This window comes from Cyprinodon tularosa, unplaced genomic scaffold (assembly GCF_016077235.1).
Source record: "Cyprinodon tularosa strain WSP-4 unplaced genomic scaffold, ASM1607723v1 ctg481, whole genome shotgun sequence".
NCBI lineage: Eukaryota > Metazoa > Chordata > Actinopteri > Cyprinodontiformes > Cyprinodontidae > Cyprinodon > Cyprinodon tularosa.
The window spans coordinates 219,359-245,976 of record NW_024039209.1 but is presented as its reverse complement, the minus strand read 5'-3'; the positions used below and the strand labels follow the sequence as shown (position 1 = coordinate 245,976).

At 37.6% G+C, this 26,618-nt stretch overlaps 1 protein-coding gene across 2 annotated transcripts; it reads left to right on the top strand.

Annotated features, from left to right (window-relative positions):
• The first annotated feature begins 5,370 nt into the window (after positions 1–5,370).
• Positions 5,371–25,681, top strand: ube2g1a (ubiquitin-conjugating enzyme E2G 1a (UBC7 homolog, yeast)). 2 transcript variants are annotated; one of them, XM_038302082.1, is made up of 6 exons: positions 5,371–5,571; positions 15,617–15,719; positions 15,811–15,908; positions 19,077–19,255; positions 19,458–19,581; positions 24,311–25,681. In XM_038302082.1, the coding sequence occupies exons 1-5, from the start codon at positions 5,526–5,528 to the stop codon at positions 19,542–19,544; spliced, it is 513 nt and encodes a 170-aa protein (XP_038158010.1). In that variant the 5' UTR covers positions 5,371–5,525; the 3' UTR covers positions 19,545–19,581; positions 24,311–25,681. The 2 variants fall into 2 exon arrangements, with proteins under 2 accessions (XP_038158010.1, XP_038158011.1); XM_038302083.1 differs by having other exon boundaries at positions 24,284–25,681.
• Positions 25,682–26,618: the final 937 nt, after the last annotated feature.

The window sequence follows — 26,618 nt, the reverse complement described above, 5'->3', positions numbered from 1 at the left end:
ACACCTGATTTCAGTGATTATCACCTTACTGTGTTGCTCAACAACATCCAACTTCAGGAAGTTTTTACTTGTTCAAAATCAATGTCATGATTTCCATTTTTTTTTTTCTTTTTCACTTATTATTACATTGTCAATTTCAATGGATTTAACTGCCGGCTGATTTTTATGTCTTTAATGGAAGGGTCTGTAAGCTTTCAAGCACAACTATAAAAAAGATTTTCATGCTGAAGTTTTTTTTTCTCTCCTGGGTTTCAGAAGTTATGATGTGAAACTATCATTTTTAACTCAGACCAAACTAAAATGTATTTATGCATATAGCACAGAACTATAACTCTCTCATATGAAAAATAATCATAAATTAAAAAAAGCAATCCAAGCACGTTAAAGGAGAAGTGTGGTCATATTCAGAATTCAAACTTCTCAAATTATTACATACTGTTCAATAAATGATAAGTGTTTTTAATTCAGAATTATTTTCATTTGAATGTGAGGCATCCATGTTTGTCAAAGAACACTACTGCCACCTACCGTTTTGTGACGTCACGGTGCGGTATCGGCTGTTGATCAAGTCCCAGTGCTGTATCTGGCGTTTGTCACAATGCGCTATTATCCAAGTCATCTGGAAAACATTCTTCTTTGAAATGTTGGCTACATATGACATGTGTTTCGCTGGCCAGTTCAATTGCAAATCCTCCCTCTTCAATTCAATTCAGTTTATTTCTATAGTGCCAATTCACAACACATGCATTTCAAGGCACTTACAGTTGACCAGATCATCCAGTCAAATTAATTCAAAGTTTTCTATGTAAGGAAACCAGTTGATTGCATCGAATCATTGACTCAAATACAATCCCTCACACTAAGCATGCTTGTTGCGACAGTGGAGAGGAAAAACTCCCTTTTAACAGGAAGAAACCTCCAGCAGAACCAGGCTCAGTGTGAGCAGCCATCTGCTGAGACCCACTGGGGTTCAAGAAGACCGAAGCAGAGATACAAAATAAAGCAACTGTAAAAGTTATAGTTTTACAGTAGTAAAACTGTAAAACTATAACGTTTAAGTATAGCTCTGGTGAATTTCAATGGTGAAGTCCTCTGGAAATCTTCAATAATTGTTGTTGATTGCAGATGTGTCTAGTAGCTCCCATTGATTTTGCTTGTAAAGCGGGGAGAATGGCGCTAGGCTTACTGTACCGTGATGTCACTGCTGGAAGATGGCAGGAGGGAGGGGTTACTATATCTGGGCAAAAATGGCCGCTCCTAGACTCGATGATTATGAAGAAAATTATTGTTTTAATTTTTTTTACTAACTAACACTAAATTCATTAAATAACCGCAAATGCATTAGTTTTAGGTATAAATAATGATCCATTGATTGTTCCTTGCTGACTGGACTTCTCCTTTAAGCAGTGGCACTTATCAATTAATTGAATGTCCTCTGCACATAAAAATAACCGTCTGAGGTTCTCAGCAGGACATTTCATTTCAACGGCTCCTTACTTTGAAAGTGATGCTGAAATCAGGTGCTAAATATGCATGAGTGAAACAGCTGCAGAAGTTGTGCCTTTGAAAACGTTTACCCAGAGGTGACAAACATACTGATATTCTTTTCTTAATTAAAAGTACAGATAACTGCGTTAAAAAAAAGGTCTTTGCAAAAAGCAGTGTAACGACTCAACCCCTTTAAATAAGTAAAAGTAAAAAAGTACAGGTTCTACAGCGTACTAAAGCATAAAACTAAAATGAAGTTTTCATCTTAAAGCACACAAAATAATGTCAAATATAAAAAAAAAAAACAATTTAAATGCACAGAAAATAGATTGATTTTCTTCTTTTGTTGGCTTTGTTTTCAGAGATGACATAAAGTACTGAATCTGTTTAGTTTCGTTCAAGTTATTAACGGGGGGGTATGGTTAGGGTGACTGCAGATAAGGTAATATAGCCTGAACTGAGGTCCTGATTGAGCAGCTGATTAGTTTTCACAGCATTTAAGTTGCAAAGAGCATCAACAGTGACACAGAAATTAAAAGAATTTAAAATCCAATAAAGGGGGAACGGATGGGAAAAGACCTGCATCTTAGGATCTGATCCATCAACTGCTATGTTTTGCAGGCAGGCCCAGTAATTTACTGGGTAAATCTGATAGTTTGCATATTAAGGGGAGATATAAACGTCGCCTTCCAATGTGGAGAAAAGAACAACAGAAAAAGGAGTGGGCTTCATTAACAAAGAGCAAAGAAGATATGGGTGCAGCAGAAAGGAAACCTGGTAAGAACACTGATAAGGTCATAGCTTTTCTTTCAGAATTTGCTCATGTGTGTCACGGCTTGCAGTTTACATCACTGATGGGAAGTTGCACCATCAAAGTGAAACAGGCTGTAACCAAGATACTCCCACCACCATGCTTCACTGGCAGCGAAATACATCGATTTCTACTCTATGTTTCTGATCTGCATGGTGATGAAGCCACAAAGCTTCACTAAAGTTCTCTAAGTTTGAACTTTTTTTTACCCAACTGTTTCTTCAAAGTTGTGAAAAATCAAAAAAGAGCTAAGCCACCAAAGGCGGTTAGCCCTGCAGATCTGGCCCTGAGCTCTGTACTGAAAACTAAATATACTTCTAATGATGATGTGTGCTGAAGCAGACATACAGTTCCCTTAGAACCATTTCTTTTTTTTTTCTTTGCAGTTCTGTTTCAATTAGGACTTAAACATAAAGGTACCAGCTTCAGTTGTGTTGAAATAGGATCAAAGTTTCTATTTGATAAATGTTATTTTAACCAAGTATAAAAAAACAACAACTCTAATTTGTCAAAGTTGAATTGATTAGTTTTAATTAATATTTTATTCTGAATCAGTTAAAAACTCATCATTTTAATTTAAAGCATGCAAAGGGTTAGATTAAAAAAATAAAAATATATTAAACTCTTTGAATGTTTCATAAATCACTGTTCAATTATCTGAAACAACTGATAATCTATACTGTTCACCAAGACTGACCAGTTTGCTTTCATTAGTGCTTCGCGCACTCTTGGCATTCTCTTTCAGAGCTTCCAGATGCAGTCATCTGAAGTGGTCTTCCAGCTGTCTTGAAGGAGTCCCCAGAGATGCTTAGCACTTGTTGGCCCCTCTGCCTTCACTATGCGATACAGCTCGCCATAAACCATCTCGATTGGGTTCAGGTGTGGTGATTGTGGAGGCCAGGTCATCTGGTGCAGCATCCTATCACTCTCCTGCTTGGTCAAATATCCCTTACACAGCCTGGAGGTGTGTTTGGGGTCATTGTCCTGGTGAAAAATAAATGATGGTCCAACCAAACGCAAACTGGAAGGAATAGCATGATGCTGCACGATGCAGTGTCACCAGCAAAGCACCCCCACACCATCACACCTCCTCCTCCATGCTTCACAGTGTGAACCAGGCATGTAGAGTCCATCCGTTCACCTTTTCTGTGTCGCACAAAGACACGGTGGTTGGAACCAAAGATCTCAAATTTGGTCTCATTAGATCAAAGCACAGATTTCCACTGGTCTAATGTCCATTCATTGTGTTCTTTAACCAAAGCAAGTCTCTTCTGCATGTTGCCTGTCCTTAGCAGTGGTTTTCTAGCAGCTATTTTACCATGAAGGCCTGATTCACACAGTCTCTTTTTAACAGTTGTTTTAGATATGTGTCTGCTGCTAGATCTCTGTGTGGCATTGACCTGCTCTCTAATCCGAGCTGCTGTTAAGCTGCGATTTCTGAGGCTGGTGACTCGGATGAACTTATCCTCCACAGCAGAGGGGACTCTGGGTCTTTCTTTCCTGGGGTGGTCCTCATGTGAGCCAGTTGTTTTGTAGCACTTGATGGTTTTTGCGACTGCACTTGGGGACACTTTCAAAGTTTTGTTAATATTTCCGACTTAATGACTTTAATTTCTTAAAGTAATTATGGCCGCTCATTTTTCTTCAGTTAGCTGCTTTTTTCTTGCCATAATCAGCTGTGTATCCACCTGACTTCTGCTAAACACAACTGATGGTCCTAACCAAATTTATAATGCAAGAAATCGCACTTATTAAACCTGACAGGGGACACCTGTGAAGTGAAAACCATTTTTAGGTGACCAGTAATGGTGCAGTAATCCAAGCAAAGAGTGAATACTTTGAAGAAGCAAGAATATAAGACATATTTTGTGTTGTTTCACACTTTTTTGTTAAGTATATAATCCACGTGTGTTAATTCATAGTTGTGATGCCTTCAGTGTGGATCTTCAATTTTCAAAGTCATGAAAATAAAGGAAACTGATGAGAAGGTGTGTCCAAACTTTTGGTCTGTACTGTATATATTTGTATATTTAGTTTAGCTGTATTAACCTTCATCTTTTAAACACTTAAACCACTTTGATCTGATTTTAAACCTCGCTGCAGCACACTGTCATTTTCTGTTGGGTTTTAAATAAAAGCAAGATCATGTATTAAATTATTTCATTTGAATTTCTCCAATGTGAGATCAATAACGTTCAATTATTATTCGATTAGAATAATAATTAAACGTAGAAAAGTAAGAAGAAAGTCATACAAAGGAGTAAAAGGGTGAAAATTGGGACCAAATTTGAACATTTGGCCTAATGCAAAACAGCGTTTGGAGTAAAAATAAAAAAATTACATTCACAGCACCCTGAACAGACCAATCCCCCAGTTAAACATGGTAGTGGCAGCATAATGGTGTGGGAATTCTGGTAGGAGGTTATGAGAGATAAATGGAACTAATTAATGGGCAAAAAAATGTGGTTCTCCCTCCACCAGGACCACATTCCCTGCAGCCAATGTTACAAAAGCCACATTATACAAATTAACCACATGCTTCCTGCGTTTGAACCCGAAGCTAAATCCAACCAATAGTCTATGCCAAGAAAATCTATGGACACTTTAGGGAAAATCTATGTCAACTTGAGCTAATTTGCTTTGAATTAGTTAAAACTTGTAAGTAATTTTATAAAAAGAAATACAATTCCAATGAAATAAACATTTATTGTGGCAACATGTGGAAAAGTTTAAGAGGAAGACATGCAAAGCAGCGTTTGATGGCATTAAGGATGCAACACTGGGGATTCTCTAACTCCATTACCCTCAGACTCTGAAGCAGATTCTGCCTTTCAGCAGAGTTTCAATCATTTTACAAATATGTGCCACTTAATGTTGCTAAAGGGTTTTTTAAAGAGTGAGTTTTCTCATCCGCTTACTGATCGATTAAACTATTCACGTTAACATCCGTAACACATTCACCAGCTCTCTCAAATGCTTTATTGCTTTACTTACTTAGACTCGGTTCAGAGGATGGCGGTAGAGGGTCAGTCACAGCAAACGCTGCACTAAAATTTCCCACGAAGAAGAAACGTCGGAGGTGGGTTAGAAGGCGGCGAAGAAGAACGAGGAGAATGCTAATCGGAAAATAGGAGAGACGGGTCCTGTTTGGTGAACGTGAAAACAACGCTGTTACCTCGAGTTTCCCCCCCTCCCCTGAACAGATCTGCACCCCAACCGGTAAACTATGACAGAGCCTCAGTCAGCGCTGCTACTCAGGAGACAGCTTGCAGGTAATTAAGCCTCTTTGGAGAGAGCTGGGTACCTGGCTAACAGCGGCTCTTTGCTACTTAGCTGTGATATTGTGCTGGCGCAAACTGTTCGTATTGGACCGTTAATATTCAATGACATATGAATGTGTAACTATTTAAGCGGAGCCAGTCTGACTGCATGTCTTCAGTAAAGAGAAAAATACCGCGTTACTGTGATGGGATATAGAAATGAAATGATCTCTCAGTGTTTGCGAACTGTCACTGTCCAGAACCGACGACATGCAGCTGTCAGGGGAGCTAACAGCTAGCCTGCTACTAGCCATACCTGCCGTTACTCGATATGTTTACTGGAATCGTTTTAACCGAAATAATCTAGTTACGTTTGGCTTTTTCCCAACATGACGCGTATTTTCTCAACACTCTTTCGAGTATTATTTTATAACATAAAAATAAAGCGATGTGCCAGTAGTTGGGTCCGTTTTCTTTCCTAACCGCTTTAAATTGTTACCATATTTAGCCACCGCACTATAACCGTAGGCTAACGTTAGCAGCTGCTAGCGACGCCAAGCTAACAAGCTAGTGCTAACTCTCAGAAGCTAAAGCTAAGTTTGTATTAAATGCTTGAGCTCAAGAGAAACTGGTTTAAAAGTAATATTGTAGACATTTTGAAAATGTTTATAAACTCATTTTTATTTAAGAGTTGAGCCTTAATTTCAATAACGATAAACTCATCTTTTGAGATAAACACAGGTTCGTACTTATTAAAAATATGAATATTCTTTCTTTCATGGTGTCTAAATGATTAGATCAGAGCTTTGAAGGAGGGTGGCGACTCATATACTGTAAATTTTTTTTCCCCTCTCATACAGCTGGTGGCAGCAGTAATACTCTCAATTGGAATATTCAAAACATTTTAATTTTTTGTGGTTAATTTTACACATCAATATGCTAACATTAAACATGATAAGTACAGAATTCCTGCTCTTTTCAGAGCTAGATTTTGTGTTTTATGGGGTAAAGAGAAAATGATGTCTCTGCAAGTCATTTAGGAATCTTCAGAGAAATCAAAGATAAATAACAATTTAAATAAAAACTTAGAAAAGAATCAGTTTATGTAGATATTAGTGCTTGTAAATATCAATTTTAAGCAGAATGTTTAAGTAAGTAATGACAATGATGATTGATTTAAGCCCCAGAACTCAAAACTGAGTTTTATCCACTATACCTTTTATCTAGAAATTACGGATTTTTTAATATATTTGTTAGCAAAGGCTGTAGGAAAGTATAGTTTGTCTTTATTTAGAAAATATGGATGTTTTGCTCGTTCATTTTCCTATTGGAACAGTGTAGATTGACCGTGAGGTTCTGGTGCCTATCTACTTTTGGCCACCCCTCAGTGTACATTGGTTATTGCCTGGCCAACCTTATAAAAAGATTCTGGCTACACCTCTGATTTGGATAGCCTTGAAACCCTAATTCCAAGATTTGTATCTTAAATATAGTTTATTTTAGGGTCATTACAAACTCTGGACCATTTAAGATCCTATGGTGAAAGAAATTAGCCAACAGTTTAAAGAACTTTAAGAACCATTTTGAATAATCCTATTGGAGATGATATGACTGATTTAGAAATGTAAATTAAGTGCCTATTAAAATCCCAGAATAGGGTAACTTTTCCCTCAATTTAGATGGATGGGAACTTATGGCAGGGGGCAGAATTGATCTTGTTTTTATAGGTATTGCCACAAAGCTTAAGGCAACCCTCCTTTTATAATTGGCCTGTTAAGTTAATAAAGGTTTGTTATTAGGGCTGCAACTACATTTTTTTTTTGCTATCATATTTTTGATTAATAATCAAATAGCAAAAAATTTATTAAAGTAGATTTTGTATAGAATTTAAACCAGGCGAAGCTTAAACTAAGCCCTTTTAATATTCTGAATAGAGCACATTCAGGAAAAAAAAAACACAAGATTTCATCTTAAATGCAAATGTTTATATATATTTTTACAATACTGGCTTAACTCCTGCTTTGAGTGGGTTACTCTTTCAGCTAATGGCATCCCTTAGTCTCTATACTCAGTTGCATGATTAATCGATTACTAAATTAATTGAATATTATTTCAATTTGATTCAGCCAAAATGTAAAAAAATTTGGTTTTACCAGTTAAACGAAATGCTTTCAAAAAGTCTTAAGTCCACAACCACTGGAACTTGGATATATATTAGAGCTGAAACAATGAATCGGAATAATCGCGATGAATTGATTATTAATTGATAATTAATAATCACTGATTATTGAAAAAATCGTCAACTAATTTAGTAATCTATTAATCTTTAAATGGAGTTTAAAGACTGTAAGACATGCCTTTAGCTAACAGAGCAACCCACTTGGAGTAGTAATTATATCAAAATCATTAAAAAAAAATTTACATTTTGCATTTAAGATAAAAAAACAAACCAGTATGCTCTGTCCAGAACTCTTCAAGTGGAAAAGTTTGAGTTGTACCTGGTTTAATTTAATAAAAACCTTCTTTAAGGAACCTCTTATAATCCGATTATTAATTGATTAATCTATTATTTATATATATATATATATATATATATATATATATATATATATATATATATATATATATATATATATATATATATATATATTAGCACTTTTGACTTGGACACCTCTTTTTGATCTTGGAAGATATCTATTGACTTATCAGACCAGTTGAAATATCTTTTGAGGTGTGGGCACTTAGGATTATTATGTACCATCTGGAATGGTTAGTCCAGTCAGTGATTCTACAGCTTTTGTCTCATCATATAGTTTCTTTATAGAGTGAAACCAAATGGTCATAAACTGTCTAAAACTTTTAAAGGAACAGTTTTTGATCAAAGCATACATTGAATATTGATTGGTATAGAGTAGTGAGTCAGTTTCTGTTGTTTTGGTTGTAATAAAATGAAAATCTGAGCTAATGGGACAACAATGAGATGATCTTAAAAACAGGAATGGTTTCATAAATGAACCCGATTCTTTGCTGATACCAGAGCTCTGTTCGTTTTAATGCTGTCATCTCTGTCCTTCTTTTAAGTAGCTGTCATATACTGCGCTCTACAAGCAAATTAAAATGTAATAAATAAAAATGTGATAAATCAAATGCAGATGCCCATAAAGGGTTTAACGTTTTTGTAATTTTTTTTAACATGGATAAAGCCCATTTTTTTTATCAGTCTAGAATTTTCTTCGTTATCAGGTCTGATCTAGATAGTAATTGCTGGTGCATCTCTAGCCTCGCGCTTAGGGCCGGATTTATCAAGATCCAATTTTGCGTGCAGTAATTTGCGCTCGCAAACTGGAATTTTGCGCGAGGGGCTGGACCATGGTTTGCGGGGGATTTAACAAGAGCGATTGCGTAACTGGTGGCAGGTGCAAAACTGTTGGAGACGCCCTATTTAAATGATGGTTTTGCGCATTTTGTGGTTTGCGGCAAAGTAGTTTGTAGTTTCTACAAACTACTTGTAGTTTCTACAAACTAGTGCATTAAGAAATTTAAATCTTACAATGATATATAAAGAAAAAACTTTGGCAGCCTTTATTCCCTAAGGTGGTATGTGGCTGAATTTCTACTTCACTGCAGTAAAAAAAACAAAAAAAAAACAGGTGTTTTGTATTGGCCTGTAGAAAAATGCACATACCAAATGGCTCACAAGAAGTGACTGTGGATGAGATTACGCATCCCCGCAGCATTGGCATGTTGCTCCACAGGCGCAGGGGGAGAACCCCGACCCCGTCGGACAGCACTTCTGAAAAACGAGATTGGGAGATCCCAGCTCTCGCTGCAACCGTACGCTGGAATGACCCAGATGCAAAAAAAGTGCAACGTTGCAAGGAGTTTTGTGATATCTGGTATTGCGTGGGTCCTCCTTGTGGCTGGCTCCAAATCCATTCGGAGTTCCCCTAACAGCTCCAAAATGGCAATGCTGGATAAACAATATGTTTTGATGATCGTTTCCTCGTTCGTTCCAAAAATATTCACACGGAGTGAAAAAATGCGTTCTCTGCGTCTCCTTGCTTCATTTCGATGTCTCCTTCTTGCGACAATAACCGCTGCCATGTGTGCGCAATTGCGCATACAGACCATTTGCACCTTCTTTTGAAACGTGTTAAATATAGAGTCAGATACCGTTAGCAAAATTGTTTTTAGGTTTGATAAATCACTTTGCGAGTGCTAAATTAATATATTTACATGTTCTCCTCCCACAAGACGCACTTTTGCGTGTAAACGCCCCATATTGCATATTCATTGCAGAAAAAGTACTAAATGGATAAGAGGCGCTATTTAGCACATTTTAAAGACCAAATCCTTTTAGCACGCTGTTGATAGATCAGTTTGTACATTTTTTAGCGTGCGCAGTGAAATGGCTCACGTTTTTATACACGCAAACCTTTGATAGATCCGGCCCTTAGAGGAGATACCAGACAGAAGATGCTTCCACTAAGAGAACTGGGCACGGTTATTGGAGGTCCTCACCCCCTGAGCAGGACTTCTCTGCTACTGTGTTTAAGGAGGAACAGTTTGGTTTTTGCCAGACCTCCAGTCAGTGGGCCGCTGGCATGAAGATGTCTGTACATCCTCACTGCCTGGCAACACTCACTCACTGGCATTTGCCAGGGGACAGCAGAATGGGCTGGTTCTGGACTGGTTCCATGTTCTTTTGAAAGCAGGTTCTCTCTGACAGACCTGAAATGGTCTGGAGTGTCTGTAGAGGTTTGTGGTCTCCACATTGTTCAGTAAACTCTTCGACACATTGTTAATTGCTTTACTGCAGCATAATAATGGCTCATATGGCAATATTATGCAGGCAGTTCCTGTGCGTGTGTTCATACAATAAACCCTCGTCTCGAGTCTGGTGCCGTCTCAAAAGCACAAAAAATACTTTAAATATGCGTACATAGAGTTGTTCTAGTCGTTGTTTTAGTTGGTTTTAGTCGACTAAAACTGAAAAAGGTTTTAGTTAGATTTATGTTGCACTTCATAAAACAGTGAACCTTTACAATTTTGAATAAAAACCAGACTCTTTACCAGACTGACAGCTTTTGCCTAGATACTACAGTAGCTGGTATAAAATCCTGCCGTGCAGTTCATCATTGCTGTGGGGAGGTGAAAACTTTGTTTTATAGAACTCAAATAAACTTTTTTTTATGAATTAATGTCCTACTTTATAAAAAGCTGTCTCACTAAAACTGTGAAAATAGCAGATCTAGTTCAACACATCATATTGGTTAATATAGCGGACAGACAAGCTAACAAAATGTACCCTGGGCCCTAATCCACGGCACTATTGTCTCCGGGGTCGGGCTCCTCGACGACTGGGCCCCTTTGGGGTTTGACCTCAGGGGTCAGGCTCCTGGAGCTCTCTTCTGCCCTTCTCTGGTGGGTGCCCAGTCATCTTGGGTTCTTTAGATATGTGTGGGCAGATCACCTCTTTATCGGCTCAGGGCCCTGTAGGACGAGTCTGGGGCCGCCCACACCTGCTATTAAGAATCCTTTCCTTCTGAAGAAGCTTTGTAAATCCTTTATACCCGAGCAGACCCAAGCATACGTACCACAGGAGTTTGGTTCCAGTTGTTTAAAGATGCAGGTATAAACCACCCTGACTAATATTGTGTAATCACCATAAGGTTTTGACTCTGACACATGATTATCTAAGGATACTCGCTGTTCTCGAAGCATTTTCTGATGTTTACTTTGGTTGTCTGTTGTGTAGTTGCTGTTATGTTCTGTTTTCTGTTTCTCTCACCTCATACAGGTATGGAAGCAGAGTTTTTAGAGTTATTTTATATCTTCTGTGTCTATTTTTGCTTTTTTTGTTTTATTTTCTCTAACTTTTCATGTACTCTTTCCTATCTCTCGCCCTTAGTTCTTATCCCCTCTTCCTTTTTCTGTCCCAAAAAAGAAAATTAAAAACATCCACTGGACTTTGTTTCCAAGTGTGAAAACTTTTGGCTTCCCATCAAAAGCTTCTTGTATGGGAAGCGAAACGTCTTCGAAAGTCCATTGGGTTTTTTTGGGTTTTTTTTTTTGGAATGACTGACCTGGATGACTAAGAATCTTCACCAGTGTATTCCTTTTTCTGTCTCCTTGTTTGTTGTATAGGATTTTACTCCCCAAATAATTTTTAAGTTTAATATACAAGTATCAAACGGAACCTTATAGCAACAGTCATACTGGTCTGCTTAGCAAAGCTGTTGACTATGGTTGGCTCGCTCTGGGACGTCTATTAACTGAGCTACAATTGGAAAAACAGGACAAAAAAAGAGAGATTCAGAAGATTGCACATACCTCGTCCAGTCAAACCAACATATATCACAAACTGTTTTTGTCTTTAGTGTGTAGGCGATCACCATATTCGGTGGGTTCAATCCCCTCAAAATGCGTTAAAATGGTCTCTCTTTTTTTTTTTTTATCTATAAACAGGGTTTCTGCCATGTCCATTTGAAGTATTTTAGATTCTACACTAGAACTAGCCAAATCCAGTCTAGATTTATTTGATGAAATTGCCCCTTACTGAAAGGCTGCCTGCAAGCTGTGAATCAGATGCCAACTTCAGTGATACAACTCTTAATTTTAGCAGGGTCAGCTGCAAATTAAATATAGCTCCTCTAATAATAGCAGCCTTTCAAAAGCAGCCAAGTTCAAACCACATCTGGAGTTTTGATCCTAAATGTTGTTCTTTCCCCCTAGGATTGGTTATATTAACTGTCAGAGGAATAAATGTGCCCCTTTTATTCGTTTAAAAAAAAAATCATAAGGCTTCTTGTGCTACTCGTGCTTATTTTTCACTTTGGGCGGTTTAAAAAAGATCCTGAGAATGACAGACATGTACTTGTCTGTTTTAATGTCAGCAGTGTAAAGTTATGGGTGAAACTAGTGCAGTTGTTGTGGCGTTCCTTAAACCCACCAGACAGAGGTTAACCCCAAGCAGGTCTGAGCTTTGCAGCTGCAGCTCTCTGTCCACCAGACAACAATCTTCATTCAAAGATAATCTGTTCAATACTAAACCAATGCCAGTGCTGAAAAAATATGGGCAGACAAACTGATACATGAACCGGCACAAATATTTGACTGATATTTGTGTTCTGGGTTTTAATTATTTTATTTACTTATTTTTCTTTTTTTTTCTTTTATAGATACTAGTGATGGGTTAATGAGGCATCTTGAAGTGTTAGGAAATATTGCCAAACTCTATCGATACTCTCACAGAATACTGACACCTGCTTGACATTTAAAGAAACTACTGGCAGCTTATTTAACAGGCAAAACTGAATTGATTTGATGACCAATTACAATGATATAATTTAAGTTACTGTAGGTTTTATTTTATTTCATATCAATGTTTAAATTGAAAATATCTTTGATATTTTTAGATGCAGCTAATAATGTAAACATATATCATAATGTGAAAATTTTGGGGAAAATGTCAATGAGGATGCTTGTGTACTATGTTTTTAAATTATAATTTTAAAACAATAAGTTCAGTGAAAACGGTAAATAAACTAAGAGTCGGTTTGAAATGAACTTTAATTCAGATACGTTGAGTGATAACTGAAAGGAAATGTATGATATGGCTAAAACGTTCCTATTCCTTTCAGGCTGGTCCAAAATTCTTGATAATTATAATGATAAACCGCAAAATATGGGACTTTGTTTTTTTGTTTTTGCAAATGCATAATGTTGACATCTACGTTTTTAAACACAGTTTAGTGTGTCAGTCGGTTAGAAACAACTCCTGTATTGGTCACATGACTTCCTGGAAATGACACGCGACAGTGCTTTGCTCTATGGGCTCGACGCATCGGTGTTGCTGGACCCATCCCTAACAGATATTGATCATATGCACATGCATGGCGCAGATTCATTGGTACGTTCTTCTGCCGTGCCCTGACATCACATAAGATGCATGCATTGCGGCCTCCCTTCATTTGCTACACATTGTAAATGTTATCTTTAAGATTAACCCCCCAAAAATCTGCAGCAATTATTTAGGATCGGTTAGACCGATTTGAAAATAATCAGTACTGGCATTTGCCTTACAAAAAAAAAAAAAAAAAAACACCTGTAGATTTCTGGATATCAACATAACACCATTGTGATACTGAGGATTAATATTGGTTATGATTAACATTTTTATAGTTGTATTCTTTTCCTGCAGTGCAGTGTCACGATAGATGGGGAAAATCCATCCAACACACTATAATGCATGATCAGTTACTTCATCTTGTTTTAAAGATCATTTTTACAATTCCTTTTTTCTTTTTTAATGAAATGTGTTTAAGATTTACATCTTAAAAGGTAAAAAATCTAACAAGAAAATATTTTATTTAATGAAGTAAATTTTGTTGCGTTGTTGTTGCAAGCAAAGATGAAGTGGAAATTTGAAAAGAAAAATTTAATCCAGAAATGAAACTGGAAGTAACTGTGCTGTTTTCTGAAATTTTGTCTCTTCAAAATTTGTTTTATATTTCAATATTTCTCAGATTAAATTTTACAAACTTCATTCTTTTCAAATTGTTTCACAGATCACATTCTTTTTCCTTCAATCCCATTACAAACGTTTGCTCCTGACCAATAAAAATGTTAATATTTGTCAGTATGAGGAAAGCCTGCCCCCAGAAGAGTGGGATCAGTGAAATGCAATATGTAAAGAAAGCAGTTTTAATGGAGAATAATCGATGGATCATTATTTAAATCAGTGGTGATTTATTGAATTTAGCGTTAATCAGTAAAAAAAAATAAAAACTAATTTTTTTGTTGAGATACTGAGTCTGGGAGAGGCCATTTATGCCCAAATATTATAACGCCTCACTCCTGACATCTTCAAAGAGTGACGTCACGGTGCGGTAAGCCTAGCGCCATTCTCCCCACTTTACAAGCAAAATCAATGGGAACTACTAGACACATCTGCAATCAACAACAATTATTGAAGATTTCCAGAGGACTTCACCATTGAAATTCACCAGAGTTATAGTTAAACTGACAATGCCCACGTGCATGGCAGCTGGATGCTGGAATACATCGGGTAAAAGTGAAAAAACATTAGTTGTTTCACCTTTCCAATTCATGATCCTCCCCGGGCGGGTTAGGGTTAGGGTTCGTCGTTGGATCGCCAACTTGAAGAGAGAGGATTTAACATCAAACTTCTGGCCAGAGAAAAAACACATATTTAGCCAACATTTGGAAGAATGTTTTCAAGATGACTTGGATAATAGCGCGTTGTGACAAACACAAGATACAGCACTGGGACTTGATCAACAGCCGATACGGCACCGTGACGTCACAAACCAGTAGGTGGCAGTAGTGTTCTTTGAGTACATGGATGTCCCCAGTAAAGCACATTCAAATGAAAATGACTCTTAATTAAACCCACTGATCATTTATTGAACAGAATGTAATCATTTGATATTTAAAATAATTTCAGAAGTTTGAATTCTGAATATGAGCGGACTTCTCCTTTAAAAAATGAGAGGAAGGGAAATTTAAAATAAAATCAAACTTTAAAAATATCAATTATCAAAATATAAACATTTAATAAATAATTTTTAAAATTATAATCTGAGAAAACAGCAAATTTACTCACAAAACCTTTTTTTAAAATAGTTTCTAAAAGTTTAATTTCTGTCATATAATCTTTTTTTCTTCCAATTTTCATTTACAAAACATGTTTGTTGTTCGCAACACTCAAACAAAAATCCTTCATAAATGATGTTTTTATATAATTACACATATATTTTTAGTATTTATTTTTTTTAGGTCGGTTTTCTCTTTTTTTAGTGTAGAACTTGGGAGAAAGACTGCAGTGTTGCAACAGATGTTCTTCCAATATTTATTTTGTGTGTTTTTTACCAACATGCATCTTCTTATGCGATTCCCTGAGCGAGCATGGCTCACTGAGCCAAATGTTGGCTCGTCTCCGGAGCACCTTTGGAAAGTCAAAGCATCAGTAATCAGAAATCGTTTGGATGCTTTCTGTCAGCTGAACCGTGTCATTTTGATCTCTGTTATCTAGAGCTGAACAAAAACCCAGTGGAGGGATTCTCAGCAGGCCTCATCGAGGACAATGATCTCTACAGATGGGAAGTCCTCATCATTGGGCCTCCAGACACACTCTAGTGAGTCAGAGAGTTGATTTTTCATCCGTTGAACCTTTTCTAACTGGGAAGCTGCTTTGATATCAGTCTATTTTCTTTCTTGTGTTCACAGTGAAGGAGGAGTGTTTAAAGCTCATCTGACATTTCCCAAGGATTACCCCCTCAGGCCACCCAAAATGAAATTTATCACAGATATTTGGCATCCCAACGGTACGTCACTTTGTAGGATACTTGAACTCATTTCTCTTCCTGTTTTGAAATGGTTTAGGATATAAATGTGTATGTGCTTTTTTTTGTAATTTAGCTTATGTTTAAAATGCCCTTTCAAAAGTTTGTTTTGGTCTCATTTCCTTGGATCTTAAAATTAAAGAAGTCTGGATTTTTTTTAAATCAAAATTAGAATTTTTAATTGTTCAACACTAGAACTTCCAAGGCCGTCATTTTGATGATTGTAAGATTTTAAAGGGAAGTAACTTTATTTACATTAATCACGTTAACTGACTTAACTGACTAATGTTAACTGACTTTTTCTCTTTCTATATTTCCTTCATTTTCATGTAGTTTTTTAAAATAAAATAAAATAAAAAGTAAAAAAAATAAAAAATAACAAAAAATAAATATGTTTAATTTTACCTCTATCTCGCACAGCCACATTTTGACGGCTCTATTACTTGCATTGTAAATTCTTTCAGTGGTTGATTGACATTCGATACCGTTGCCTAGCAACTAACATTCTACCTCCATCTCTTTTGCTACGTTCACACCTAAAGCAGCAGAAGCAGCTAGTTTAAATGCAAAGTCAAAGGTTGAGGCTCAGCAAAAGGTCCCGCAGCGCATCTGAGCAGCAGGAGCGGCACGTCGTGAGGTTCTGAGCATCTGATGCACGCGATGCGCTTCAGAAGCAGTAGCTGCTGGAGTTGGGGAAAAAAGTTAATTTTGCTGCTCAATGCGCCACATCAACTAATCAGAGGAGCTTATCTGGATCTGGCTGGGGGACGGACAGAAGACAAAGAAAGGATAGGTTAACTCCGCCCAATGCCTATCGGACCCCCTTTATCACCGCGCAGTTGGAGCAGCAAATTTGATTTATCCGCGTGTCAGAAGTAAACTTATACAAGCATCATAAATAAAACAGCAAGCGCATTTTTGCTGCTCTTGCTGCTTGCGGTAGCATTAAACTATACTGAAAAACGGCTTTCAGAAAAGATCTAAAAGCGAAACAGGCTTTAGAAATATATTGATGATGGTGATTCGGGCGGAGAGGAAGAGACCGATGAGGAGGACGTCTCAGTGACCCATCAGACAATAGTGAAACTTATTAAAGTTTTGGATAGCACTGCCCACACCTCAGCCGGTCCACTCAGGGGCCCTAAAGCCAAATCAGAGCCCTTGATCTACTATAATCTCACACAGGTTGGGCGTGGATCGGTCTGATTAGATAATTAGAAGGTATTCTGTAAAACGCGAAGGTGGCTTATGGCTGTACTTTACGATCTCCTGGACATAGCAGCTATAAATACCTTGGTTTTGTTCAGGAGCTGTTTGAACGTCACCGTCTCACTCAGAGATTTTATCTTTACCGACCGCATGCGCTCCGCAGGTTACCAGCCCCTCCCCTGCAGTAGAGCCAAAAAGACGCTCATATGTTTGTCATAAATGTGAAAGGGTGGTGCAGGAAATATTCGGGGATAATCAATCAATTTCTGTAAATTTATTTCAAACTTTGAACCTGTGCAGTAAAATAGTCTTTTACTGATTTATTTTGAATACCAATTTAGACCACAAAAAATGGAGTACAACTTCCCTAGATTTTTTGAATCGTCTTCTCTGCTGCATTAAACTGCTTAAATGAATCAGTTCTTTAGTTAAAGCCATTGGATTTTTGTTTTTCTGTTTGTAATTAAAACTGAAAGGAAAAACAAGTTGGATAGCAGATAAAAAATAATGTCACATTTCACATTTTAAGAAGGTTTAGTTTTCTGTATCATTTCTTTTAGGGAAAAATTGCATTTTAATTTTTTTTATAGTGTTTATGAAGTAGTTTAAGCCTCTGATTGGCACTTTGATGATGTTGGAGACTTTGTTCTCCACCTTCTGTTTCGATGATCAGTAGTGTTTAGATCCGCTTGGCCGGTCGGATACATTTACTTAGTTTCTTTGGCCGGGCAGTCGGTCGTCTTGGTGGTGAGTTTGGGGTCGTGATCCTGTTAGCATTTTCCTCTCTGACCGTTTCCCAAGGGTAGAGATCAGGTTCTGCTTCAGTATATCACAGTACGTGTTAGCATGGACGTCCACTAAGACAGCAGCCCCACACCATGACGCTCCCACCGCCATGTTTATCTATAAGGAAAACATTTTTTGCCGCACACTAAATACTATCTAAAACAAATTAGCTTATCTTGATCTCATCAGACCACAGGAAAAAAAAGCAAAAAACAAATCTGGACCCGAAAATATAAAAGTCTTATATGAGCCTCATATGGCAACACAGGCTCTAAGTGTATTACCAAACAATAAAAAAGACTACGTGTGCTTAGATATATAATAATCATTCATGATTAAATGTTTATCCTGGAGCAAATGTCACATAGTAGCATGAGGTGAGGGAGGAGCAATGAATGCTCTCACCGCGTGGAATCCACAATGCGCCGCTTCACTTTCCTTCACTGCGAGGTTTAGGTTTTGTTGCATTGATGAAATTATAGAAACACGATAAAGGAATCTTTCTATGGTGGACGTGTTTCTGTTGGGAGGCGATGATTGAGTCACAAGGAACCATTAGGAGCTGACATCCATCAGAGTAGAGCTCTAACCCTAAAATCCCACATTTTCATGGAAGAAAATGCACATCAAAGCTCTACCTGTTCTATCTGTTAATGTTTTTTACATGCTTGCAACAAAACTATCACCAGTGGTGGAGTTAGGAGATGCAATCCACTTCTTAAATCTAGTTTTGCTCTCCTCTCATTTATACAGAAGATCTGCGATCATACTTTTTCTCTCAAATTTAGCATGCCTTCCCTGAAAATGCCTTTCCAATTTACGGTACTCTTGATTACAAATGATTTGGTCCATTCTTTTTTTAAATCCTCTGTTCTCATCAGGTACCTTCCTTTTTTCCCTTTGGGATCTGCGTTGAAACGTGTGTTGCAGGCTATGATCTGATCTCTATGGTGCAAATTTTTGTTGAAATGTTTACATTTATTTTTTGCATTTATTATACAAATGTTTACAGCATTAGAAAACATAGTGGTTGCCGACCCCTGACCTAGTGTGTTCATAGGAGGCTGAAAAACCCGATTAAAATCTTTTCTAAACATCTTTACTTTGAGTGGAACTAGTGACAAATGGCAGCTAATTTATTTCATTTGTTTTTAGTTGACAAGAGCGGAGACGTCTGCATTTCTATTTTGCACGAACCTGGTGAGGACAAGTACGGCTATGAGAAACCAGAGGAGCGCTGGCTGCCCATCCACACCGTGGAAACCATCATGATTAGTGTTATCTCTATGCTGGCAGACCCAAACGGGGACTCGCCTGCCAACGTGGATGCTGCAGTAAGTCAGCTTCCTAATAGTGTTTTCTTAACCACAATATGTCGATATTGGAATTTAATATCAAACATTTAATTGGTTCAAGAGTGATATCATACCAAGTATCAAGTATTGTTGCACTAACTGGGCTTTAATCCAATGCCTACTGAAATAAGCGAAAACATTTTGATCTTCTAAGTGGTTTGTTGATGGGTTTTTTTTGCAGAAAGAGTGGAGGGAAGACAGACACGGAGCATTCAAAAGGAAAGTCGCCCGCTGTGTACGAAAGAGCCAGGAGACGGCGTTCGAGTGATATTTATCCAGGATCTAGCTTCTTTTCTGTTTTCAGGGTAAGGATCCCACTTTTCCAGCTTCAAATTATCAGAACAAACTGCTACTTTATTTATAATGAAATGGATGCAGCAGGTTAGATACTAACCATTCGTTAGATCGGGTTGGATAGTGTGAGAAGCTTTCAGTTGATTCTCCTCAAACCAAAGCTTTATTTTATATTGAGGTAATTTGATGAGTTGGATGTTTAATTTAAAGATCAATATGAGAATAACTGTAGAGTTTTAAAACGCTTCAATGTCCTACAGCCTCTTGGAACAAACAATATAAAGGAAAGTAAATCCTTCATGTTGACTCTGATTTTCATTTTAAAGCCTTTCCTATGATTTCCAGATTCAATTTGAGTTTCCTAGTTTTTATTTTTATCTTATGGAAATCTGATTTTAATGCATTATTAAACGTCTACAAGTGGAAAGGAAAGGAAGGACAGAAATGTGTTGGGATTAATTAAAAATAGGAAATAGGAGTGCATTTGTTAAACCCATGAAAAGGTCAGTTTGCAAAAAGAAAAAAGAGCTCTTGTGTTTTTACTGTGAGAGTAAATAAGCATCCATTTGTGCTTTATTTACAGCTGCTAAAATGTAGATTTAATTAGGGCTGATTGTGATTAATCGATTATTTCAATAATCGTCAACTAGTTCAGTAATCAATTAATGGTTAACTGTAGTTCAGAGACTGTTAAACATGCCTGTAGCTAACAGATGGCCCAATTAGAGCAGTAATTATGCCAAGATTGTGAAAATGGAAAAATATTGTCTGTCAATATGCTCTATCTAGAACTCCTCAAGTGGAAAAGTTTAAGTTTCACCCGAAAAAATAATCGACTGATTAAACGATTTGCAAAATAATCGTTATTTGCAGCCCTAGATCTGATACTCCTGTTGTGTTGTACTGAAAAGGCATTTGCAGTAGTTTTGTAACTGAGTTCCTCTTAACTCCTTCGTTAATAACGATCAGGAAACTCCTGCTTTAAAAAGTGTAGTCAGCAAACTTCTCCCTTCTGAGAATCTCTGTGTAGTTGGCAATTCAGCTCCTTACGTTTCTTTCTGGCAGTTCCAGATCGTTTCTAAATGCATTTTTAAAGAGAGCATTTCTCCCACCTGATGCAACAATTCAGTTTATGTATATAGCGCCAATTCACAACACATGTCGTCTCAAGGCACTTTACAGTTCAACCAGACCGTACTCAAACTTTTCTATCCAAGGAAAACCAGTTGATTGCATTGACTCATTGACTCAAAGGCAATCCATCACACTAAGCATGCTTGTAGCGACAGTGGAGAGGAAAACTCCCTTTTAACAGGAAGAAACCTCCAGCAGAACCAGGCACAGTGTGAGCGGCCATCTGCTGAGGCAGACTGGGGTTCAAAACAAGAGTTTTTGTTTTCGATGTGACATACCCCAAAATTTTTGTAGAAGCTTGCAGCACCATGCTCAGGCCAGACCAGAGATGGATGCTAAAAGGTATGAAGTCAGAATTCTGACATAAATGCACACGCTTCTTAAATACAGTACGAGCAGTTTTATTTACAACACACACGGATAAACCACTCTCCATGCACATTTTGAAAAAAATTTTCTGAGTTTTTGCGGCACAAGTGGCTCGCTTTTTTCGACAGTAGGCTGACAGGAAAGGGGGTATGAGAGAGGGGGAGAGACATGCAGGACCATAGGCCAGATTCGAACCCCTTGTTGCCTGCGTTGAGGACAAAGGCCTCTGTACATTGGTCATTTGCACTAACCTTTGCACCACCTGCACGCCCACTTTTTGAACAATTAATGTCTGCAGATTTAATACCATGATGCCCCCAATATAGAGAGTCGAATATCTGTCATTAACCGACAGGTTTTTTCTGTTAAAAATGCTTGAAACATAAGACAAAAAGCTTTACATTGGCTGCAAACTGATTAGAAACTGATTCAAGCCTCACTTTTCTCAATATGAGCAGTGAAGATAAAGTAGCTTAGCTCATATGAAGTTCTGCTACTGCTGCCAGAACGCATTCATGACTGTGTTAATCTTGAAGCAAACAGCTATTAGCCTAAAGATGCTTGCTGTTGCTAGGAAGAAAAGGCTACTTACTGTTTTAGATTTAGGCCATGTTATTAATCCCACCAGGGGCAGTTCGTTTGAGCTGCATAGGAGACAAAGATAAACATAATTTATTATCTAAAAAATGTTAAAAGAAAATATAAGAGCTTGGTGATTAGAGTTAATAATAATAAAAACACAAAAAAATAGTAAAAGATCGCACAGTTTAAAAAACAGACACAATACCGAGTCTAGAAGTCTGTTTTGTTTGAAATAAAACTGCTCATTATTCTGATAAACCAGACTAAATGTGACATTAAATGTGTAATTTAGTCTGGCCCCAAAGAATGAAACATCGAAAGATTGTTAATGAGAACAACCTTTTGTTTTTCAAACCATGTCTGTGCTTATTGGCCAAAGCTCTGACCAATGAGTGCAACTGACTGTGACGTAGGAAGCGCAACAGAAAGCTGCTGGGGGAAAGTAAACAAACAGCCTGTCCGTAAAATGGCGAATACGTCCTTCTTAAAAAAATTAATGAGCGTAGAGCCTCTTCCTGCTCATGTTTCAACGAAAACTCCCAAGTTTAATCTTTCCAAAACTGATTCCAAAGATAAGTCTAATGAGAACTGTTTAATAGTTGTTGCCATCTTCCTTGTTGCGCTTTTTCCAGCGTTGCGCAGCTTTGTCGTCCCGCCCTCAAAACCCCGCCCGCTTTGAGTCCAAAAATTCAAAACACATCTCTGCGTTGTGATTGGCCCGCCAGTTCTAGGGCCTGGGGCATTGATGGAGGCTAGACCACTCGCAGGCCAAAAGGATTTTGGCCACTGGCGGGTGCGGCTAGTTTACCAGGCTAACTGTTCATATCAGTATTTATTAGGGTTCAACGATTTTATCAAAAATTTAAATCCCGATACTTATTCAACCAACATTGTGATTTTAGTGCGATTTTCCTTTGTACTATCTGTAAACATGTAGACATTTCATTCAAGGGTTACAGTTTTTTATGACCTTGAAAGCTTGCTTGTCCAGATTCAATTGTTGCAGGACTGTCCTGTCACCGCTGTGTGAAAAAGTATCAAAAACTATCATGCATGGATATTCATGCTAGCTGCAACTCTCCCCTTCTGTGTGGCTGCAAACCAACCTTAACTGCCACCGAAAGGGCTGGAGTGAGAAATTTGGTGTCTTGAGGCTGATTTATACTTTGAAACCAGGTCGTCTGCGTAGGCGTTGCAGTGAACAAAAAGACGTCCCCGCCCCCTCCGCAGACACTCTGCTGCACCTCTCCCAAATTGTAGGTGAGCGCAGACAGTGCTGCAGACAGGAGGCTGGCTTGTTTTGTTTTTATTACTGAAATTGCAGAAAACAGCTCGTGAAGTTGGACCAGCTAGAAGACCAATGTGCGCAGGAACGCGGGGACCCTTTTCCCGCCTGGATCTCCGCTATTTTCGCCGTCATGTCCCTCCGTTGTCGCACTAAACTCGCCCCACTTCCTCATCGCCTCGGCCGTATCTAGACCCACAGCGTATATCGCAGACCACGCTTCAAAATTGAGTTAAATCCATAATGTCTGCGTCCAGCCACTGTGACACTTTCCTTGATGTTCTCGCATTTAAAGATAATGTGGAAGATTTTTTAGAAGACCGGCCCTCTCCACATAAAAAAATAAGATAAAATGCACGCCCTGTTTAAAAGTGGCTGTTCTCATATCTTATACAAACTCACTGTGTCCACCTACAGCAGGGATATATAGTGGACTTTATAGCAAACTCAGTTAACTGACCGTTCGGAAAGATGATCGCTGCCTTTTGCTCCATTGGTCACAGACTCCTCCTCCATGCCTGCGCTTCTTTGTCATTAGCTCCACTAGCAACAGCTCATGGCAACAGAGGGCCGCTGTGACAGCATAATGCTTTGTGAGGAGAGCTTTCTGCGCTTCTTCTGAGGCTTTTCTTTCTTCTCATGCACTTTGTAGACACTTTTTCTCTTACGACCCTTGGCCATTTTCAAAGAACGGGATGGGAAAGGTGAGCTTCAATGACTCTATGAAACCGTAGCTCACCACACATATACGGCTGAAAGTGCACATGTGCAGAAAAAGATAGCCAACGGGACAAGCGCGTAGTCCTTACATAGAAAATTTGACTATATTTTAAGGTTGTTTATAATATAATCTGCAAGTGATCCAGAAATCAGAAAATTAACAGCAAAATACAAACATGTTTATTTAGTATCGATATCAAACCAGATTAGTATTTTATCCCGATATGTTTGATAACCCTATAGATGTATTTTATGTAGCTGCTCATTAAAATGGGGACAAATCCCTGATCAAGGAAAAGGTGGAATAAGGAAAAGAAGAACAAATTGAAATCAGTTTTTTTTGGTCATTCATAAATTTTGAATCTAAATAATTAGATTTTATTTGTTCATAAGCCTTGCAAAGGGAACTGCTTTCTTTATCCACAAAAAGGTTAATTGAATGGCTTCAATCAATAAAACCTATTTTAACACTGCACATTTTTACTGAGATTTTCTTTACATAGCACTACTTTTGTTTTGAATTTGTGGTTTATACTTGACAAAATATGTGTAATCTTAAGCGATTACTTGTTTACCATGATTTTAATCTGTACCTTTTTTTTTTTTTTTTTTTTAAACAATAGGCTTTTTTTTTTTTTTTTCTTCTGAAGGTCTCCAATATGAAATCCAAGATGGCACTGTTTCCTGCACTCTTCCACCCTGTCGCCAGCCTCGTCCTCCTCCATTTAGGCTGGAACAGACTGGCCACTATGGGCTGCAATATAACATTAATGTGACTACCAAGGCTGACAGAAAAATCGCCAAGCAAGTGCCAACACACACACAATAAAGAGAAAACATGCACCCAGAAGATGTTTAAACATTTTTCAAGTTTCTGAACTGCTTCAACATTCAGGAGGATATTGTAAAGACATGTATATAGCACAGACTAAACCGGATAATATATACGCTCCCTTTTCATCCATCAAGACATTTAGACCAAATATTTAGTGCTGGTATGGACAGATTTATTTTTGTCTTCTCTCAACTCCAGCATGCGATAGATGTCATTAGGCTGTTTTCACAGGAGGTCTTAATCATTTTGCTGCCGGAGGAACATCATCTGTGAAGAGGCCGTCTGAGCGACTCACCTGAGGATTAACCCCAGAATATATTGGAATGGATTTTATGATCTCCCAGATCTCACCTCATCATATCTAAACCTGGACTTTTTTTTTTCGCCTCTTAGTCTTACCATATTTTAATTTGGCTCAATCAAACCTGTCTTTTTTGTGCATGCTGTTACCTTTTTTTTTTTTTTTTTTTTTTTTTTTTAAGTTTTTCAAAAGTGCCTCCTAATAAATTTCTTGGCCACTCCCCCCCCTGTATTTGCTAAGTGTTCAAAGTATTTGGAGAAATTGTCATACAGTATGCCCTGCGATGGACTGGCGACCTATCCAGCGTGTACCCCGCCTCTCGCCAATTGACTACTGGAAATAGGCACCAGCACCCCTCGCGACCCCAACTGGGACAAGCGTGTTAGATAATGGATGGATGGATGGTCATACAGTATGAGTTCATTTAATAGCCGGTACATCGGGAATCTATAATTAGGGTATTTGTAACAGTTTTTGGTAGTAATAACCCTCCTAGCAAAGATTGTATCTGCTCATTTGTATTTGCTGATACAATTTGAGGTCCTACTAGTTAATTTTACCAGCGATTTGTTCCCTTTACTGTGTTCAAAGGAGCCGTTATGCATGCTTTTTTTTCTTTTCTCCTTTGGATGTTTTTGGTGTTTTTTTTGTTTGTTTTTTTTTTTCTTTTGAAAGTGTTGGAGTGTTTCCACTCGATGTTTCGGTGTGGCCATTTTGTTTTGGCGTCCTTTGCCCTTATTCACAAGGAATATGCTAATTCTACCCTCTGATCTAGCGCAGTTATGCTCAGTGTACAAAACAGAATGCTGATGTATATTTTTATTCTGATGAAACCCGTCACCTGTAGTGAGTTCTTCTGAAACATGACCTTTCTTTTTTCAATAAGCCTGGGTAGTTCGGCTTTGTTTTTTTCCCAAGCGTCATGCAAATGCAGCTGTGGAAATATGGAGTGACTTCCATTATTGTTCCAAGCAAAATAACATGTTTTATAAAAAAAAAAATCTAGAAATTGAAATATTCTTAATAAAACAAAGTTTAGAATAACCTTGCTTTTTCTCAGGTTTTATTGATCAAAAATAAATTTTTTGGACCATTTCAAAATTTCCCATTTTTTTCAGTTTTTTTTTTTGTTTTTTTTTCAAAATTTATTTCTAGATTTCATGCTTTCAAATAATTTTTTTTGTTCTCAGGTTCTTTTCAAACCCAATTAGACTGTTGTTGCTAACATCTAGCAGACCAGTAGAAATCTGTCCAGAGTTTGGATATAATGCAATTTCAGAATCTTGAGCCCAAAAAAAAAAAGATATTAAAGAAGAAAAAAACAAAACAATAAAATGTGAGACAGTCAAGTAACGCTCAAATTGTTTTTTGATTAAGATGTTTTTTAAAGTTTAATTTCTTGGTTACATATATATATATATTTTTTTACATATGTTTACAAAATGTGTTCTTTGCTTTCAACAATAATGAAACAAAATTCACTCCAGTGGAAACAAGTGTTTAAATCTCTGCCGATTATGCACGTATTCCACACTTAGACTGGAGAGCTGTTAACCTTTCAACATAGGTGCACTTCAACTGTGGCCAGATGCAATCTAAAAAAAAATTTGCAAACATGAATAATTAGTGTTTTAATACTGCCTCTCGCTTTTTATCTTAAAGGAGCTCGCCTGTCCTTCACTCCTCAGCTGTAATATTTGTGAACTTGGCTGTATTGAGGAAAACTGTTTATGGTTCCAATCGGCTTCCAACCAAGAGTTAGCACACCATAGGGCGGTAGCTTGGTGGGAGAAGAAAACCTCTTTTTTTGTTATTATTTTTT

Coding starts and splice junctions, on each gene's coding strand:
- ube2g1a (XM_038302082.1), top strand. CDS start 5,526: ATGACAGAGCCTCAGTCAGCGCTGCTACTCAGGAGACAGCTTGCAG. Junction 15,909..19,076: donor AGATATTTGGCATCCCAACG/GTACGTCACTTT, acceptor ATTTGTTTTTAG/TTGACAAGAGCGGAGACGTC. Junction 19,256..19,457: donor CTGCCAACGTGGATGCTGCA/GTAAGTCAGCTT, acceptor TTTTTTTTGCAG/AAAGAGTGGAGGGAAGACAG.